The sequence below is a fragment of the Bombyx mori genome, chromosome 12 (assembly GCF_030269925.1).
Source record: "Bombyx mori chromosome 12, ASM3026992v2".
NCBI lineage: Eukaryota > Metazoa > Arthropoda > Insecta > Lepidoptera > Bombycidae > Bombyx > Bombyx mori.
Genome location: NC_085118.1, coordinates 8399701 through 8416850, shown reverse-complemented (window position 1 = coordinate 8416850; position 17150 = coordinate 8399701). Strand labels below are relative to the sequence as shown.

Below are 17150 nucleotides of genomic sequence, written 5' to 3'. Positions count from 1 at the left end.
CATTTTTGGGTCTGTTTGGGGGAACGAAACATGGGGGCAGGTCGCAGCGGCCATGCTGATTACGTGATTGGATCTTTCCGTGGCGCGTCACATGCCGTGAGTTGTGATTGGTTCTGTGTTGTGCAGGCGCATCACTGCAGCAAACTATACATTCCTCTTTTTTTATTAGTCACAAATTTTTTTTATCAACCTCATTTAATTTATATTGTTTTTTGTGTTTATCAAATTAGTATTATTATAATATTCTAATGATGTACTATTTTAAACGTTATTCTCAAAATGAAAATATGATTAGATACTGTGCTAGGTAGTAAAGTAGCCAATAATACTGATAAAATAAAAAATAACATCAATTAAATGATTTTCAATTTTTAACTAACAGTAAGCTATCTGTACTTTTACGTTAGCAGCAACAACGTTAGTTGGAGCTTTAAAGCTGTGACCGACCTGATCAAATAAAAAGTCAATTCGATGGCTGCCACTGATTGGAATAAACTGTGCCAAAAAGTGAATAAAATATAAGAGCACTATATTAAAATTGATCATGTGGTAGACACCTTGGTAGTTTCCAATTACAGCACAAGAGCGCATTATGCGGCATAATGCTCAACGTTGAATGTTCCAACTACAGCAACGCTTCGCACAATCGAGCACTCTCAAAAGTACTGCTCTCGCGTGATGCGTGCAATCGATACCGACTCGGTGACAGAAAATTGACAAGTGATTTTTATTTAAGTTGGCATTGATTGAAATTTTGTTTATATTATCGTTCATAATATTATTTAATGTTGAAAAAAATTGTAAGGCTTTCGTTTCGTCATAGTTTCTTAGAAATAATCAATGTTAATTAAAACGGTGCTAACTTAGCGCACTCTGCTGATGCATTTGAAAACTAATTCACGTTCCAATTAAGCTTCAGCATAATTCGGCATTGTGCGTCACTGAGTCGCTTTATGCTCTGTAATTGGAAAACTACCCTTGACTGTAGAATTTATCGAAGATCATAATTAAGATTTGATGGATAGTGTATCACATAGAATGAAGTGCTTAACAATTTATTTATTTATTTCATACCAGCTGTACGGCAGACTTCGTAGTGCCTCAATAGATAAATAAAAGAACGACGGGGACACATCAAAAGAAAAACAAAATTGTTATGTTTATTTCATTCCTAGTACCTACTAGTAATAAATACCTTTTAAACCTTCTCTGGACTTCCACAAATAATTCAAGACCAAAATCGGTTCAGCCGTTCTCGAGTTTTAGCGACACTAACGAACAGCAATTCATTTTTATATATAGAGATATGTTCTAGTATGATTATAACAATATAAGCACATACCTAAATGGGGTTATTTCTGACTACGAGCGAAACCACGGGCAAAACTATTATAAAATTACTAATACATTTTAAAATCTCAAATTGAACGAAGTTAATTTAATTATAATTTTTTTTATTAAATACATGAGTGAACCATTTACCCTATGTGTACGCTGAGCAGACGGCGCCCCACTCTTTTGTCGAGAGCACAAAACTCGCGCCGATTGGTGTATTGGTTTTTTAATTAAAAAAAAAACATTTTATTTTATTTAGATCAGCATCAGTGTGCTTAGTGCGAGTTTTTTAACGTTCTCGATAGCGTAAGAGTTAACGCAATTTTGTATGCAGTTGGAACAGCGCCCCTAACGGCAAACGATCCCATTCCATACAAATATGAGATAACTTTTACCCTATCGAGAACGTTCAAAAACTCGCACTAAGCACACAGATAACGTTTTTGGTCGAAGGGTATCTTATCACCCCGCGGGGGTAGGAAGCAGTAATCCGTTACGGTTTGAAGGGAGGTGTGGCTGCTGTACTATAGAACTCATATCTCAAGGTGAGTGGGGGCATTTGTATTGGTGATGCCTATGGGCTCTGAGAACCACTACACAGATGGTCGTAAGTTTGTTCACCCATCTAAGCAATAAAAGAAATGTGAAAATGTGTTTCTGATAATATAATTATTAAGATATTACGTATGTATATAACAGGCTAACAAGGTTGTTGTTAACTAGATGTTGCATTATTGACACACTTTCCTTTAAATTGAAAGGGTCAAAATAAATGATATTGATAAAATACCTCGAATGTAATACAATTCTTTTAAGCTATAGAAATTAAGGATATCCGGTGTATTCGTAAAGCCGCGTACAGACATCGTGAGGCGTATGTCGTGAATGGTTCGACCCGAACGATACATGCTCAAGCTGAGCACGCAAACCACCACGCACGGTGTTCGTCAGTAGAAAAATGGCTCCTACCTGGCGAGATGTGCTGATTGCAGCTGCGGCCTATTCGTATGACGCGAATGCTCGCTGTGAGCACACGTCCATACAGCCCGGGGCATGCGAGACAAACCATTCGCGACACACGCCTCGCCATGTCTGTACGCGGCTTAAGATGCGATGTCTCGTGATTCGTCGTTCAGCCGTTTAAGTATTGCCATTCAAATTCCTAGACTCCCGCAGCAGCACTACAGATTATACACGTTGTCTGACAGTGATCTTGATGTGTTCATTCGGTATAGACGCAATTAAGTATTCATATTAAATATCTTTTCGAAAAATTCCTACGTAGATGCTAATATTACTTACTAGAAGTGTCGTTCTTTTCAAAATATTGCGATGGATGCGATAAATGAAGTTGTGCCCCGAAACGCTGAAACGGCTTTAGTGTTTTTTGTTAATGGAAAAAAAGTGAGTAGTTTATTCTTATTACAATTATAAATAATAGGTGAAACTGGGAATTTTTGTGATGCAGAGGTATTTTTATCTATTAATGTATTTCAATTTTTTATTATTATTACCTATTGGATTGATCGTTTCAAGTATATAATATCTACTATACTACGAGGCCTGGATTCGATTCCAGCTCTAAGCTAGTATCTGTGAGACTTGGCATTCGTGGTCTTGATGTTATTGTTTTCTCGTATGTGTATTTCCGACAGTCATAACACTTTAAAATGGTTTGAGGCCGTTAGTCGTGGTATTTAGTATAAGTTTATTTATTTTTAAATTCGATTTTTTTTCGATTAAAAAATCGCATTAAAATTGATTATGTTTTTTATTGTTTTTTCTCATTTATGTTAAAAATAATGTATTGCTATTGCATACTCGGTAGCTTTAATTACGATGATTATGATAACTTTATTTATAGATTAAAATCGGTAAAGACATAATAATAATAATCACTTGTGTGATTTGTAATATCCAAAACGTATTAAGTAGGTACCCCATGGTACCCCACCGCCCTGCCTATTTCTGCCGTGAAGCAGTAATGCGTTTCGGTTTGAAGGGCAGCCGTTGTGACTATACTTGAGACTTTAGAACTTATATCTCAAGGTGGGTGGCGCATTTACGTTGTAAATGTCTATGGGCTCCACTAACTACTTAACACCAGATGGGCTGTGAGCTCGTTCAAACATCTAAGCCATAAAAAAATAAAAATTCAACTAGTGTTTTTTGATAATTGGATTTTTGGAGGTAATTATGCAATTGCAATCGATCGTTAATGAGTCGTTGATCAACTAGTTTTTGATGACTTATGTAGAAAATGACGAAATAGGACACCTTGACACTCCACAGACGGGAACATTTTAATTAAAATTTCCCTTATAAAATCATATCTATTAATGTTGTTAGGTATTATCGTAGGCTTTCGTTTTCATGATATAAGTTTATAAATACCTACCCGAATATGTAAAGGGTGTTTGAATTCTTAAAATGAGACATCTGGTCACTTTGTGTTAGTTGTTACTGGAGCCTATGAGCCAACTTAACGTAAAAGCCAGCATTCGTAAAGTCTAGGTTTAAAATGTATTAGTCGGTAGTGCAAGGTAGTGGGGAAGAGGTCGACCCAAGAAGACATGGATGGAGTGTATGAATGACGATACGAGAGAGAGAGGAGTGAGTGTTGAGATGACGGTTGATAGAAGAGAATGGAATAGAAAAATTCGCTGTGCCAACCCCAACTATTGGGATGTGGTGGAGAAAAAGAAGAAAGTTTAAAATTTATAACAACTATTCGTAGCAGAATCATCGAGTCGAAACAAATAATAGGCAGAATGGTTGTATCTATGTACCTATTTACGGTATAGAAGGGGGGGGGGGGGCATTGACCTTGTTGTATTATTCAACTGCCTTCTTTAATTAAAAAAAAACTTGCGTAATAGGCAGCTTATAAAACTCATTATGTAATTGTTTTTTTTTATCTAATGAGCAAGTTTATTCGTTGAGATAAAAATGATACTAGTTGTATTGTGCAATAAAAACTTTTTTTTTAATTATTTGATACTGCGGACACGATTAAAAATGCTTTGAACATTGATTACAACATATTATGTAAATACATAATTTTTAATTAAGAACTTGTTACCTGGCTTTAAGCGGTTAAATAAATCGATATTATAAATAGTTACAGTATGAGCAGATTGCCAAAATGTAAACAAAAAAATTAATAAATAATCCGACACCTACTTTGTGACATGAAGGTCGAAGACATGACTGACTTAAAAATAAAAATAAAAAAAATCGACGTAGGGGAGAGGGGGGTAGCCCCGGCCATTTTTTTGTTTTCGATATTATGACTATATTTATTAAGTAAAATAATAAAAAAAACTATTAAAAATAATCAACATTATATTTATTTAAGATAAATATCGAAAACTCAGACAACAACATAATCCCTCTGTAATTAAAGCCACTTGAAAAAGTAATCAAATTTTGGTATCCCTTAAAGATGGCGGGTAGCTCCGGCCACCCAGGTATTTAAAGATTAATGCGTTTTTTGGCAACACATACATCACAGTAATAGTATACCTACTCAGTGATTTTACCCGCATTTTATTTGTAATTCTTAGGTTCCATTAAAGTTTCGTTTACCTGAACCCAGGCCTTTCGTTGTGATCTACATACTTTATAATTTACATTTTTTTATTTAAAAAACAATATATTTACTTTTTAATGATAGTAAAAAAAAGTTTAAGGTCCATCAGATTCTGGTATTGAGAGATTATGGACACAACACTGATTGACGTCACTCTCATTGAAACATGTGGTCGAGGTCCACGGTTCTTGCATTATCTCTGCATCAACCTTCAAATTGAATGTCTCTCTTCGGGGAAATTTAGTATCTTGATATTTATTACATTTTTCCTCCGATGTGGAAGTTTTTCGTGAGTGGTATAAAGAGAACTTGACATAGACACGGCCGCATCCCTCAATACGAGTATAATATAAATAGTGCGTCATCGCATTTTGTATTGAGGGTATCACGAATAGACATGAAAGTACCTACATTCATACATTAACCGGTTTCTCTGAGTAATGCCACGGTAGCAGCAAGCTCTTGTCTTCATAGCAAATGAGGTCTTTAGTTAATGGCATACAAAAATGAAATATGTTGAAAATGTTGAATTGTTTTTTACTATTTGATGTTCATCACCCAGTAATTCAATTTAAATTGCAAATTAATGAACTATGTAATAAGGCACTAAGTATTTATTGTTTTATAAACTGTTATTATACTACGAGTGCTCAAATATAATATAATTTTGTAAATTGTTGAAGTTCTTATGATCCTATAAGTAGTTACCTACTAATGTTACTGTAGGCAGCGGCTTGGCTTTGCCTCTGGCATTGCTGATGTCCATGATCGATGGAAACCAGTCACCATCAGGTGGGCCGTATGCTCGTCTGCCTAGAAGGGCAATAAAAAAAAAAATATATATTATACCTTTAAACGAGCAATTCTTGCATATATAAATATAATCTGAATCTCGGAAACGGCTCCAACGATTTTTATAAAATTTAGTATACAGGGGATTTCGGGGGCGATAAATCGATCTAGCTACGATTTATTTTCAGAAAATGTTGTTTTATTGTGTTTTCAATAATCAAATTTATTGATAATCAACTTCCCGACATCTATTGGCGAATAATAATACTATTTTTCATAATTTCAACTAACTGCTTTAAAGACACAATAACACTAAAGCTATTTCAGCAGATGGCGTTGTTAAGCCACTTATCAAAAAAAAAACCGAGCAAAGCTCGGTCATTGTCTGTATAGTTACTATCTAGATTAGAAGGTCAATTTTGTAATGTGTTTATAAAAAAATATCTTTGCTATAGGTGATTTTTTTAAAAGTCGTCGTGGCCTAACGGATAAGACTTCCGGTGCATTCGTGTTGAGCGATGCACCGGTGTTCGGATCCCGCAGGCGGGTACCAATTTTTCTAATGAAATACGTACTCAACAAATGTTCACGACTGATTTCCACGGTGAAGGAATAACATCGTGTAATAAAAATGAAACCCGCAAAATTATAATTTGCGTAATTACTGATGGTAGGACCTCTTGTGAGTCCGCACGGGTAGGTACCACCGCCCTGCCTATTTCTGCCGTGAAGCAGTAATGCGTTTCGGTTTGAAGGGTGGGGCAGCCGTTGTAACTATAATTGAGACCTTAGAACTTATATCTCAAGGTGGGTGGCGCATTTACGTTGTAGATGTCTATGGGCTCCAGTAACCACTTAACACCAGGTGGGCTGTGAGATCGTCCACTCATCTAAGCAAAAAAAAAAAAAATTTGTATTCTACGAAGTCTACGAATGCCAAACTGTTCGTTTCCTCAGAACATTCTTCTCAGAACATATCTTTCAATTATAAATAGCTAATTGTTAATTATGTAATAATGGTTAATTAAGTATACCATGACCTTGCCTGTGTCAGTTACTTAATTTTTGATGGTTGATCTTTATTTTTGAGCATTCTTTCGATATCGAACCTGGATTTAGCATTAGCGATTTGTTTGTTATTACCTTGTTCTATCTATTTAGTCTACATTCAAGATTGATCCAAGAGCGATCAATACTGCCACCTGTATTCGATTTCGGGAATGATTCCTTGTTTACCTGGTAGGAAGTAAACTAGTAGTAGGTAATAATGTTCGTGCTAACAGGCGCAAACCCAAGCCATAGTACATACAACAGAATTTTATTTAATTGCGTTCGAAAGCAAACAAGCGTACGGTCCACCTGATATTGAGCGGTTACTGTCGCCCATAGACACCGGCAATGGATTAAGGGGCACAGTTAAGCCGTCGCCTGTCAAGATTCTTTAAGCATCGCTGTTTTTTTTCTTTCTCAAACGTTGTAATATACAATATTTTTTTATTTTTCAGGTCCTGGAATCTAATCCTGATCCGGAATGGACGTTACTCTTCTATTTAAGGAAAAAATTAAAGTTGACCGGCACTAAATATGGATGTGGAGAAGGCGGCTGCGGCGCTTGTACCGTCATGGTTTCGAAATACTTAAAAAATGAAGATCGGATAAAGTATCCTTTAAAAATACACATGGGACATAAAAGGAACGGGCGGAAACCGCTCTTAGTGTCACATATGAGGGGAGAGATAAAGATTTTTTATCATCATAATATTGTCCAGCTTAAAAGAAAAAAAAATTGTCACAAGAATGTTGTATGTGTTATGATTAACTTGGTAAGGTGAGATATGTATACGGCTTTTGATGAAAATCAATAACCAAATTTAAACTTGAAAGTAGGCTATCCGAACAGCTACGCTGTCCCGGGATTATTATTATTATTACTACTGAGTAAATTGGTGTGACATCTTTGATGCTGACTTCATTGTGGGATGATATATATGGAAAATTCAAAAGTTAACTTTATTTTTCAACTTCGCCACAAACTGGGTTGTGTTAACATCTCAGATCTTCAGATTAATAAAGAGTTCATACCTAATAAGACACCCAGGATTCTCTATTCGACTGTACCGTGGTTCATGTCCCCGATTCGTCATTAGGGTACTAAGTAAACACGTGACAACCCCGTTTTCACAAACGATTTCTATGTATTTCTGTTACTGTTTTTCGCTCGAGATCGCTCTTAGCGATAAGACCACCAATTGTACTTTTTTTGTATTTAATGTTTCACATTGCTCATTTTGTTGGTGTTCAATAAATAATACTCTCTCTCTCTCTCTCTCTCTCTCTGTTTTTCTTCTGAGTCGGCATCTTTAGTTTTGAAGGACGAGTCTAGTTTGATGACTGTTATCTCGTTACCCGTAGCACAAATACTCTCCACGTGTCTCTATCTTCAGTCCTATGTGGTTACGTTTATGATGGCATAGGCATGCCGTAATTGATGTTATCAGTTCTGACCACATTACTTTTATAACGAAGACATAACGCACTGAAAATAAATTTGCGAATTCTTAATTTTTGGTAATTTCTGCTATATGAGTCGCCAGTGCACGAACGAGTACATCATTATTTCTATATCTGTTAATAAATTAGGTCTGAGTAAATTAAGATGTGACGCCAAGTAGACCATCTAAGTACCACTAGAACTACATCCATTTTCGATCATCTCGGTATTAAGATCGAACCCCACACCTACTCCTGTACAAAAATACACACCTCTCTAGTACAGTCATGAAAATATGACTTTAAATTGTTATATTTAACAAATATGTATTGTCTCAAAACTTTAATTACTTATATCAAGAATTCAGTCACATCGCGGTTAATGCGTGCCTGATATCTGTATGTGCAATGCATGGGTTAGCAGTCACAACCGTAGAAGGTATCGGTTCCACACAAGATCGATTACATCCTGTCCAAGAGAGAATTGCAAAATCTCACGGATCACAATGCGGCTTTTGCACACCCGGAATAGTCATGTCTATGTATGCTTTGCTCAGAAACAACAACAAAATAGCATATGAAGATATTGAGGGTGCTTTACAAGGCAATTTATGTAGATGCACGGGATATAGGCCTATTATAGAAGGATTCAAAACATTTATGGAGGGTTGGGAAAACGTTTACAGTACGGGGGGAAATATGTGTAAGATGGGAGAGAATTGTTGTCGAATTAAAAAGGAAACCGAACATGATATTTTATTTGATCCTTCGGCTTTTCGGCCGTATGATCCAACACAAGAACCAATATTCCCGCCCGAACTAAAATTGGAGAATGAATATAGTACATCATATCTTGTATTTAGAGGTGAAAATGTGATTTGGCTAAGACCACGAAATTTAAAAGAATTGGTTTTAGTAAAATCAAGGATTCCTGATAGTAAAGTAGTTGTGGGCAATACAGAAATAGGTGTGGAAATGAAATTTAAAAAGAAATTCTATCCTGTATTGATCTCGCCTACTATTATTGGAGAAGTGAATTATTGTAGTATTGAAAATGATGGTATTTTAGTTGGTGCTGCCGTGACATTAACAGAGCTACAAATATTTTTGAAATCTTTCATTGTTGAACATCCTTCAAAAAGTAAAATATTTAAAGCTGTTAATGCTATGTTACACTGGTTCGCCGGCAGTCAAGTAAGGAATGTAGCCTCACTCACAGGAAACATTGTAACGGCAAGCCCTATTTCTGACTTGAACCCAATATTAATGGCTTGTAGTGCAGTACTTAATGTTTATAGCACTACGAATGGGAGCAGGCAAATAACAATCGATGAAAATTTCTTTAAAGGCTACCGAAAGACAATATTAGAAGATGATGAAGTTGTTATTTCCATTAAGTTACCATTTTCAACTAACGATCAATATTTTAAATCCTATAAACAGGCTCGGAGAAGGGATGATGACATATCCATTGTTACTGCTGCATTTAATGTACAATTCGAAGGTAATAAAGTTATAAAATCTAAATTGTGTTATGGTGGTATGGGACCAACCACACTTTTGGCTTCGAAATCTTCAAAGATGCTCCTGGGTAAACATTGGAATCATGAAACCCTATCGACCGTTTTTCACTCTTTATGTGAAGAATTTAACTTGGAATTTTCAGTTCCTGGAGGAATGGCTGAGTATAGAAAGTCATTGTGTCTGAGTTTATTCTTTAAGTTCTATTTAAACGTCAAAGATAAATTAGATATATCAAACGGAGAAAGCTCAACAAGGCCACCTAAATTAAGTTGTGGCGATGAAACTAGAGGAGAGCCGAGTAGCTCTCAATATTTTGAGATACGTAATAGCGGTGAAGTTGATGCACTTGGGAAGCCATTGCCACATGCATCTGCTATGAAACACGCTACTGGAGAAGCTATTTATTGTGATGATTTACCGCGCATCGATGGAGAACTATTTTTAACTCTGGTTTTAAGTTCTGAGTCACATGCTAAAATAAAATCTATTGATACTACTGCTGCTCTGTCGATACCTGGTGTTGTAGCATTCTTTTGTGCTAAAGATTTAGAAGTTGATCGCAACATATGGGGTTCTATAATCAAAGATGAGGAAATATTTTGTAGCACATACGTGACGAGTCGATCTTGTATTGTTGGTGCTATAGTTGCAACCTCTGAAATAGTTGCGAAAAAGGCTAGAGATTTAGTTTCAATAACATACGAACGTCTTCAACCAGTAATAGTCACACTAGAAGATGCAATTGAACACAATTCGTATTTTGAAAACTACCCTCAAACTTTAAGCCAAGGTAACGTTGATGAAGTGTTTTCAAAAACGAAATTCACAGTTGAAGGAAAACAGAGAAGTGGCGCACAAGAACACTTTTATCTAGAGACCATTTCAGCGTACGCCATTAGAAAAGAAGACGAACTGGAGATCATATGTAGTTCACAAAGTCCAAGCGAAATAGCTGTAAGTGCATTTCATATTATCAATTTAAGTTTTGTTCGTATTTTTATTTATTTTCTTAACTGTTTAAATTTTCAGTCATTCGTGTCGCATACACTCGGTATACCTCAGCACAAAGTTATAGCAAAAGTCAAAAGGATTGGAGGTGGCTTTGGCGGAAAAGAAACCAGATCATCTAGCCTTGCATTACCTGTTGCTATCGCTGCATATATACTCAAGAAGCCAGTTAGATCTGTTCTAGATCGAGATGAAGATATTCAAATGTCAGGATACCGACATCCATTTTTGACAAAATACAAAGTAGCTTTTGACGAGAATGGTAAAATTTCCGGTGCTGTTTTTGATGTATTTGCGAACGGAGGGTTTTCAATGGATTTATCTTGTGCTGTAAGTATACGTTATTGGAATGCTTAGAAACAAGACAGACACTTGTTATTTAAATTAATTTTTATTGCATTTCAGTTGATAGAAAGATCGACATTCCATGTAGATAATTGCTATTCTATACCAAACATTAAAATCAACGCATATGTCTGTAAGACTAATTTACCATCCAATACAGCCTTTAGAGGATTTGGAGCTCCACAAGTGATGCTGGCAGCAGAGTCTATGATAAGACAAATAGCTTCGACGTTAGGAAAAAGTTATGAAGAAATCGTTGAAGTGAACATTTACAAAGAAGGATCTGTGACATATTATAATCAACTTCTTACTTATTGCACTTTGTCTAGATGTTGGAATCAATGTATTGACTCTTCGAGATATATAGCCAGGAAAAAAGCCGTTAATGATTTTAACAGGTTGGATGATAAACTTCAATTATATTTTTTTATTTCAAGAAATTGTGATGGTTATCTATATTTTATCCACACTTAATATTATAAATGCGAAAGTAACTCTGATTGTCTGTCGCGCTTTCACGCCTAAACTACTGAGCCGATTTAAATAAAATTTGGTACACAGCTAGTCTAGAGCCTGAGAAAGGACATAGGCTACTTTTTAATGCTTTAATGCTTATAAATGCTTTTAAGTGCTACTTTTTAATGGTTGTAAAAAGGTTGAAAGAGGGGGATGAAACGTTGTATGGAAGTATCGTCATTTTCAGAGCTAAAAGCTTGAAACTAATTTTTTGGGCTGTGGATTCGATATAAATAAATATGACACTAAGATCGAATCTAATCAGAATAACATATAGGCTAAAATTTATAAAAATATAATGTGATTTACCCAAAATATAAACATAAATGTTACGTAAGAAGGAAAAAAATCTGCCATCTGCGAACTATTTTTGCGTGCGCCGCAAAAACCGTTGGAGTTACACGTATGCGAGTATAATGTAAAAGAGAAATGTTTATCTCAAATAGTCCTACAAAAAAGTCCGTGACAGCACCTTTCTATCTTTTATTTGTAAGCCATAATCGCCAAAATAGTGATCCATTAATATAAGAAGAGGAAAGATTAGATTTTTTGTTTGTTACGTTCTTTTTTTATTGTGTTTGTAACTGTCAGAATCAGATATGAATAAAAGAATATTCAATAAGATTAATAATAAATTACAGTTCCGAAACGAAACGAGGCTGGGTCGCTAGCTTATAATAAAATAATTATCTTTTCTCTGAACTTTTAATACTTTCTTAACAGGGTAAATCCAATAAAATTTTTAGAAACGAATTTTAAAACCCTTTTTTCTCAAACAGATCTAACAGATGGAAAAAGAAAGGTATTGCTTTGGTCCCAACAAAATATGGGATATCTTTCCAAACAGACGTCTTAATGCAAGCCGGTGCGTTACTTCTAGTGTATAATGATGGTGCAGTTTTGCTTTCCATCGGGGGCATAGAAATGGGACAAGGTCTCTTCACTAAGATGATACAGATTGCATCTAAAGCATTAGAAATAGAACAGAGCCGAATTCACATTAGTGAAGCTGCTACCGACAAAATACCAAACAGTACAGCCACTGCAGCGAGTATGAGCTCTGACCTATACGGAATGGCGGTTCTAAATGCGTGCAATACTTTGAATCAAAGATTAAAGCCATACAAAACTAAGGACCCCAATGGTAAATGGGAAGACTGGGTTTCTGAAGCGTATGTAGATCGAGTGTGTTTATTTGCAACTGGTTTTTACTCTGCTCCAAAAATAGAATATAACAGAAATACGAACAGCGGTAGATTATTTGAGTATTTCACATATGGAGTGGCGTGCTCTGAGGTGATAATAGATTGTTTGACCGGAGATCACGAGGTACTAAGAACCGATATCGTTATGGACGTGGGCGAGAGTATAAACCCTGCAATCGACATTGGACAAATTGAAGGGGCGTTTATGCAAGGATATGGCTTTCTTACTATGGAAGAAGTTGTTTTTTCGGCAAACGGAGAAACACTTTCTCGTGGCCCTGGTACTTATAAGATACCTACTTTGTCCGATATACCGAAAGAATTCAATGTTTCGCTGCTGAAAGGTGCTCCAAACCCACGTGCAGTATATTCTTCTAAGGTAGGTACTTAACGTAATGGTACTTATTGTTAGAAGTTAATAACTTTATGAAGAAAAAACTAATTGTTAGTCTGTCAATTTATTTAAATTTTCTTTTTGAGGAATACTTTAAATAGGTACCTGATAAAGTATATGTTATACGAGACCATAGTCTAAAATAGTCGGTATTACAATTAGTCCTTCGTGACTCACTGCCGAAGATCAAGAAGCAATCCTCCTGTAGTTCGTATTAATTTTCAATACTGGATCAAGTAGAACTTACCTTAATCAATATCAGCAAAATGCTCTGAATTAGCAGAGCATTTGTATGTACTAACAATGTTTTTTATGTTTTAACAAACTTTTATATATTAACATTTTTTGTATTAACAAAAAAAGTGTGATACAAAAAACGCCCAAAATTACAATGTTTATTTTTGTGTTAATTCATGTTTCAATTGTGCTTTATTTCCAGGCCATCGGGGAGCCACCACTGTTCTTAGCTGCTTCAGTATTCTTCGCCATCAAAGAAGCAATAATGGCCGCTCGCTCGGACAGTGGGGTGCCCGTGGAATTCGAACTGGATGCACCTGCGACTTGTGAACGTATTCGAATGTCATGTGAAGACGACATCACTCTGCAGGTAGTCATAAATTTAGAGTGATTTTTTTATTATTGTTCTTTGATTCACGGATTCGGTAGGTTTATTCTCTTGGGTATTTCGCGGCAGAAATAAGGAGGGTGGTTGTCCTCCCGTGATCGCTTATAATATGTCCTACCATCAGTAAATAGCAGATTTTTACTGTCGCGTTTTGTGTATTTTTAAGACGAACTTACCTTGCGGGTGCTCGGTCTATCGTATTGTAGAGAGAGGAATTTATACGAAGGACGCCAGCGGACTTACGACCTTCGTGTAGGTCCCCTATCAAGGGTTCCTAAAGCGCAGGTGACTCCATCCTCCGCATTCCTCACCCTGACTAATTAAATGTGATGAGAACATTCTAGTGCGGCTTTACATTTTCGTTAAATTATAGAATTCACGGAAATTCTTGACAATGTCTTATAGTAGGTAAAACAGATTTCGTTGGTGTAACTCTTGCTCTCACTTCGACATATAAACTAACAACTTAGTTATCCTTTTTTGGTTAGCCCGTTCGTATAATTATACTATTTATTTAATTTTATTGTGCTTAAATGTAATTGTACATTTGATGTAATCGAACTCGAAAAAAGTGTATAGATTTTATTATCAAGAATCACCGCATCTTGTAGGACCGTTGTCACATTCACATTCCGAATTGTTACGCAAATGAAACCGGATTTTACCTATTTGACCTATCCACGTTGTTTATAAGCGGATCAAACAAAGATAGTTAATTATTATAATAACTTGGATATCGTTATCTTTCCATGCAGGCAGGTATAAATTTTCATATTTCAATTCGTAAAACCCACTTAAAACATGAAAGGTATTGTGTAATAAAATTAAGCCAAAGTAAAATAAAGTAAAAAATGTGTGCTGTAAAAAAAATACTGGTGATGGGGTGAGTTTGCAGGAGCATATTTTAGCTTTTCCTACCGCAAAGTCATCCGATCCGATTTGTAGGATCCGATGATTTATTCTACATAAATCCTATACGGCCTCGAGCTCATGTCTCAAGGTGAGCGAGGACATTCACATTGTGATTTCTATGAGCTACGAATCACTTAACACTAAGCGACAGTGGCCACGTTCATTAGACCGTGTTTTGCCCTAAATACGTCATTACGGATCCTCCCGATCCATTATCGGTGTTTTTAGGTACCTCAAGCACTGCTCACCGTCCTCGCCAAACCCGTCGCTTGCAACGAAGGGCTCGACGAGTCAATTAACCCATAGACACAGCCCAGTGAGTTTCTCGCCGGATCTTCTCAGAGGGTCGCGATTCCGATTCGGTGGTATATTCTGCGAAGCACTGCTCTCGTTAGAGCTAGTGTTAGCAACGACCTTAGGTTAAAGCCCCGTGATCTCAGCTGGCATAGCATTCTAGGTTTACCAGCTTAGGTAGGAAAAGAAACCTGCCTTCGGGATTTGAAAACCGTTGCATCGCTTGATACGACTGCACCGAGCGTCTTATCCTTTAAGGACATAACGACTATCAATTATCTTTTGTGATTTATATCCACTAACCGTGATTACCGCCTTAGTACCCAAATACATTATTTATTTATTTTATTCGTAATCGCTGCAAATTTTATGAAATTGATGTGTGAATATTATCTTAACAATACCATCTTGATATTATAACTGTGAAAATTTGTAAGTTTGTATCTTGCAAACACGACTGAGTGAAGTTATGAAAAATATACCTATATAATTCTTGACTTTGTGACTTTTTGTATTTGATATCTTTATCGCTTGCTCATTTTTATCTATGCAATATGTGTTAAATGTAATATAACTTGGATTAACACATAGGATACTCTTATCATTGTATATGACATGAACCGGGTAACGACGAGTACATAATAATATGCTCAAATAAATACGGCAATGGGTCACTCAGTCCCTGGTTGATTATTTTACGTATTAACGGAATTACGAATAATATAATGACATGTCTTTAATTCTTTCTGAATTACAAATTTATGGGGTTCACCGTGGGGTATGTCAAATAACTGATAAAATTTATTTTACTTTCAGGTTAAGCCAACTGTAAAACGTATTGGAGTTCCGTGGAATGTAATTGCCTAGACTCAAATTCTTCAAATAAATATATATGTTCTATAACTATTAATGTTGTTTTTTATTGAAGAACAAAAACAAATATGTTGTTTTTTCTTCTAGAGTACACAAGTTCAGTTGGTACTGTGTGTAACTTTGTGACTTTTTATATTTAATATCTTTATCGCTTATTCATTTTTATCTCTGCAATGTATGTTCATCGCATCTTCAGCACACCGTGGCATTGGTTTTGTAACCAAAAGAATGTAGTAAAGATAACGTATAAAAAAAAAAAAAAAAAATACTTTTAAAAACTAAAACACGCTTTACCAGCTAACAAATAATCCGTTTCTAGTCGAGTGTGGTCCTATCCGGGTCAGGGTATTAGGCCACGGTAATCAAATTATTGAATTGTCATCGGTCTTTGATACGTATGTAAAGTTAATCTGACATGTTGTTGGTAAAAAAATAGTAAAAAATACGTTATAAAATTCATTCGCTTGTATATTCTGATCAAGCTATTATAACAAAAAACGCGTTAAGTAAGATTATATGTTACTTCTACTTGAATTGAAAAAAATGTTAAAGTACTCACTATAGTTTGCTTAGTGCGAGTTTCTTAACGTTCTCGATAGCGTAAAAGTTAACCCAATTTTGTATGCAGTTGGTACAGCGCCCCTAGCGGCAAACGTAGGCGAACGATTCCATTTCATACCAATATGAGCTAACTTTTACGCTTTCGAGAACGTTAAAAAACTCGCACTAAGCACACAGTTTGTTCAATCGCATCAAATTTGAAGTCAACGTGACCTGAAGGATAAGACGGACCAGTTTTTCTACTGAAATACGTACTCAACAAATGTTCACGATTGACTTCCACGGTGAAGGAATAACATCGTGTAATAAAAATCAAACCCGCAAAATTATAATTTGTGTAATTACTGGTGGTAGGACCTCTTGTGAGTCCGCACGGGTAGGTACCACCACCTGCCACCTGCCTATTTCTGCCGTGAAGCAGTAATGCGTTTCGGTTTGAAGGGTGGGGCAGCCGTAGTTAAAAATGAGAGCTAAGAACTCATGTCTCAAGGTGGGTGGCGGTATTTAGGTTGTAGATGTCTATAGGCTCCGGTAACCACTTAACATCAGGTGGGCTGTGAGCTCGTCCACCTATCTAAGCAATAAAAAAAAAACGTAAGATCTCGTATCTTACGAACGACGGATAGCAAGTATTTTTAAAAATATTTTATTATTTTTATAATTTTATTGCTGTCCGGGGTGGGG

General features: G+C 35.9%; 1 protein-coding gene across 1 annotated transcript; it reads left to right on the top strand.

Annotated features, from left to right (window-relative positions):
* Positions 1–2506: 2506 nt before the first annotated feature.
* Positions 2507–15969, top strand: Xdh2 (xanthine dehydrogenase 2). Its single transcript, NM_001043868.2, is given in 8 exon segments — positions 2507–2739; positions 7225–7379; positions 8578–10687; positions 10763–11071; positions 11147–11484; positions 12382–13186; positions 13641–13808; positions 15849–15969. Coding segments are annotated over 8 exon segments (4008 nt in total). The 5' UTR covers positions 2507–2667; the 3' UTR covers positions 15900–15969.
* Positions 15970–17150: the final 1181 nt, after the last annotated feature.